The sequence below is a fragment of the Cicer arietinum genome, chromosome 5, assembly GCF_000331145.2.
Source record: "Cicer arietinum cultivar CDC Frontier isolate Library 1 chromosome 5, Cicar.CDCFrontier_v2.0, whole genome shotgun sequence".
NCBI classification, from domain to species: domain Eukaryota; kingdom Viridiplantae; phylum Streptophyta; class Magnoliopsida; order Fabales; family Fabaceae; genus Cicer; species Cicer arietinum.
Window position 1 is genome coordinate 47,531,949 of NC_021164.2, and position 4,368 is coordinate 47,536,316.

The 4,368-nt window shown below is 31.9% G+C and overlaps 1 protein-coding gene across 1 annotated transcript; it reads right to left on the reverse strand.

Annotated features, from left to right (window-relative positions):
* On the reverse strand, positions 1–3,875 carry LOC101489077 (phytoene synthase 2, chloroplastic-like). Its single transcript, XM_004516262.4, has 5 exons — positions 3,266–3,875; positions 2,262–2,312; positions 1,988–2,160; positions 925–1,160; positions 1–487 (listed from the first exon to the last, which is right to left on the reverse strand). Exons 1-5 carry the CDS (start codon positions 3,615–3,617, stop codon positions 118–120), a joined length of 1,182 nt encoding a protein of 393 aa, XP_004516319.1. The 5' UTR covers positions 3,618–3,875; the 3' UTR covers positions 1–117.
* Between the last annotated feature and the right edge of the window lie 493 nt (positions 3,876–4,368).

Genomic DNA, 4,368 nt, shown 5'->3' on the forward strand with positions numbered 1-4,368 from the left:
TTAACTTAAACTTGAGATGTATGTATACATTAAACTAAAAAAATATTTACAATATAATTTTAACCATTCTGATTTCTAAGGAACTGAATTCAATGCTTTGTAGGCACAATATCACATTCATCTTGTAATCATTTTGGTTAACTTTTGTGGGCCTAAAAAAGCTCTTCCATAAGCAACAGGTAATGATAAGAGCTTCTTAGCTTTTCCTACATAAGCCCTTTTTGTGAAGTTATTATAATCATTAGCTTCAATAGAATCTAATATCTGCCTATACAATAATAATGATGCCCAAACTGGCCATCTACTAGCTGAATTGAGCTCTGAAACTCCCTTCTCTGCTTCATCAAAAAACATTCTTGCTCTCTTTATTTGTCCCTTCATGAAATTGCGCCACTTGTCGGTAACTTTCCCGCGAAAAATGTCATCATCTGATAGGCCAGCTTGTGACAATTCATCTTGTGGAAGATACACTCTTCCTCTTCTAGCACTATAACAAATTATCATTTATATAATTGACGGATTGAGTAAAAAATATTTACACCGTCGATCCATATGAAATAGATTCTTTAGGAATTGAAGTTTTTTTAAGTTTAAAAGAAATTGAGTTTTTTTATATTTGTAATTTTAAGTATCCATATATATTTTTTGATCTTTAACACTCCGATTCCCAGAAAAGCAGAGGCCTAATAATTTGGATTTTGGCTAAGAGGTATATAAGTAAAACTTAATCAAAGAATGTTTGAACTCGAATTATTCCGAATGATTCGTCTTTCACTGAAACCTATTATCTTGTGCTCAACCACTTGGTTTGATTAAGTGTGGTTATATAATATTACTAATTACTAAGTGTAATTAAGTGTAACTGATTTTGTTCTTTGATTCAAATAAAACTCATTATTGTATTAGTATTTCAAAGAATCTTACTCTTCTCCAACGTCTCTGAGTATGTTGGTAAGTTGATTAGCAATACCAAGAGCCAATGCAGCATTGTAAACACTCTCTGTTGAAGCCTTTGATTCTGGTGCTATCCCCATTACAGGAACACTCATAAGGCCCACTGTCCCAGCAACATAGTAGCAATAAAGGTAGAGTTCATCAAAGTTATTGTATCTTGACTTTCTTAGGTCCAGCCTCATCCCTTCAATCATGTCCTTAAAGGGCTATTCAAATGAGCAATTCAATGTAAATAAAATCAGTATTCTCTCATATAATTAACAACCCCTATTGTTGCTTAGTAATTATTTTTCAAAACTTTTTTCTTTATGTTAGTAGTGTTCCAGCTCGGCAGTTGTGTACGGTGACAATCATGTGACTTTATGACTGCACACAGTCACACATTTCAATCGTATGATCAAAATTGAATTATTCAAATTTTAAGATTGGTATCATCAAAATTCACTTTATTATTTTTGGATTGATCGTTGATCACTTGAGATGCGTGTGACTATGTGCAATCATACTGTACCTAATTCAAATTTAGTATCGTCTCAATGAATCTGAGTAGAAAATCATATTCTAATTTGTACATCATTAAACGGTATTTGACACATGTAAAAAATGTTTCAAAGAAATGTTAGTTGTAAGACATGTCTAACATGACGACACGACAATTTGGTTTGAGCATGTCGAAAAATTTCATATATTTAATTGTACACTATTAAAAAGTGTTTGACATATCTCAAAACTGTATCGGAGAAATGTCAGATACTAAGATATATCTCACGTAGCAATACCACGATTTGATTATGGTATATATAAAATATATATATTTTATATATAATATTTTAACATGCCAATGACACGTGTCAAGAGGATGTCTAACATGTATTATGGATATATATAATATATATATATATATATATATAATATTTTAACTGGACATTATTAGGAGGACACTTGTCAAAGACATGTAAGAGAAATGTCATATTCCGAGACATGTCTAACATGCCAAAGCGGCAGTTTGGTTAGAGCATGTGGCCTACCTCACCTGTATATCAACATGGTACTTTGAGACCGAATCTGAGAGGGCAGCATCATACATATCATAAGGACGTCCTTCAAAAACATCAGTTAATCTTTGCTCCCATCTATCCAAAGCCTTTGGTGTGATGTGAGAAGCATTAGGACCATCAACTAGTTCATCTGTTCTTCTACACCACACTGCAATACACAAAGTGTGATCAATCAATCTCTATAGAGGACCACAATCCACATAAGAGAGTAGTTGTAGTTGGTAATTTAAGGTTTCTAATTAGACATACCATAAATGGCCCAAATGGCTTTTCTGCGCTCTTGTGTCATCAATTGTGTGCCTGAGAACATTTGAAGGAATCAATCAATCTGATAACAATGTTTAGAAACATTGAGTTTTACGAAAAAACCTCGCATATAAGAAGAAGCTACAACTAGTAACATCAGGATCACTATGCATTTGTATGTTCACACCATGTTACTAAACTTATTCTTGGTATATGATTGATTTTATGGTGAGATTGACAAATCATAGTGAACCACTGTGATTTTTTAAAACCTTTCGTGATTTTGTCAATTCCATTACCGTGAAACAACACATCTTATATTAAGAAATATTAATTAGACCAATAAGGATAGTTACTAAGGCATATCTCATTAATTAATTGATTTCTAACCCTCACATACAAGTTAAAAAAAAGGGTAGGAACATTTTTTGAAAAACTGAATAAAAAGATCCCTTTAGTATCTAAATTGAATATTCCACTTGAACAAACCAAAAGGGTAGATAAAAAGTATGAACTTTGAACAGAGAAGTGGTTACTTCAAGAGGAATTAGTCAATGACTAAAAGTTTCTTTATGTAGAACTGAAGGTAATAATGAACTTAATAAATGTCCAAAAATATATTCATTGGATCAAGCTACATATGAATGAGAAAAAGGCAAAACAACAGTCATGGTATGATACTACAGTAGTTTATTTAGAATAAAATATAAACAAAAATTGTATTTGAAAGTCGATGTATCTCACCTAAAATTTAAACTAGATACATCACCATTTCAAATATCATTTTTTGTTATATTTCATTTCACAGAAAGTAAATAGTTAAGTCCCTTAACCATTTAATTGGAGGTTCGAACTTTAACTGTACATACAAAAAATAATATGTTGGGACGAGAGGTCAATCCCATAAATGAATCTCAATTCCATCAAAAGATGATAATATTCTCTCCAGTTAAGCGCGGAGATATCTTAGTTTTCACAAGAATGAAAAAAAAGGGCAAAGAAGGTACCTAAATAAAATGTCTTAGCATACTCAGCACAAACATCACCACACCTATCATAAGCAGAACTCAACAGATCTCCATTAGTGAAATCACCTTCAATAGGCTTATCAAAATCCAAACCTTTCTTTCTATCCTTTCTCTGTTCTTTCAAAAGTGCTGCTTGCTTCAACACCACTTCATACACCCTCTCTTCTGAAGATCTTGATGGTTCAACAACAGCACTTGAAAAACTTGCAAAACTAATCCCAGAACAAAGTCTAAACCTTTTTTGGATTCTCACATCTTTTCTTGCAAAACCTACCAATGAAATGGCATTCTCTTTAGGTCCACAATTCACCCAAAGAAGAACACCAGACATTTCAGAAACAGAACAAATTGCTTCCTTACTTCTAATGCAACTTTGAATGGCTGCAAAATATAAAGAAGCAATTACAAGCAGACAATTAAAATGAGACGAATAAAGTTACAAGGCTATTATTCTCTGTATCGTTTCAATTTTATCGAATGTCCCCGAAATTTTAAATTTGAGGATATAGAGAAAAAAATGTGAATGGAATATGCTAAGGTCCGCTGTAACCTTAGCTGACACTTGCAAATGTATGGCCAGTGATGTTGTGATCCTAAAATTGAAAAACTTGTTTGTCTTTATTATTGCCAAACAATCCTCTCTCTCTCTCAGCACTTTTTAGTGGTCCAATCTTTTGGTTTGTTTTTTGATGTACACTTGCTGATGGGTTATTTATGTGTCTTGGCTTGTAGAGTTGTAAACTCTTATATGTGTATCTGCCTTCTCCACATATATATTTATTTCTAAAATACCATTTTGTAGAGAAATGTGTTTAACTCTGATTTTTTATTTTGCAAGATACTTAGTAGTATTGATTATGGATTATTTTTGGAAAAAATAATAAGAAAATAAGAGAGGATTTTTGTTACATAAAATAAATTTAAGTACAATAAGCATTAATTTTTCATTAATTTTACAGCAACAATTTAAGCTTCTTATTATGATAGAAAAGAGACAGGAATCCAACATGCACATGATTAAGATTTTGATAATTTGCCCTGTGCTGAGAACTGGTATTAGTAAATCTTATAAAATCAGAACT

Coding starts and splice junctions, on each gene's coding strand:
- LOC101489077 (XM_004516262.4), bottom strand. CDS start 3,617: ATGTCTGGTGTTCTTCTTTGGGTGAATTGTGGACCTAAAGAGAATGCC. Junction 2,161..2,261: donor AGCCATTTGGGCCATTTATG/GTATGTCTAATT, acceptor TGTGTATTGCAG/TGTGGTGTAGAAGAACAGAT. Junction 488..924: donor CTCAGAGACGTTGGAGAAGA/GTAAGATTCTTT, acceptor AATTTGTTATAG/TGCTAGAAGAGGAAGAGTGT.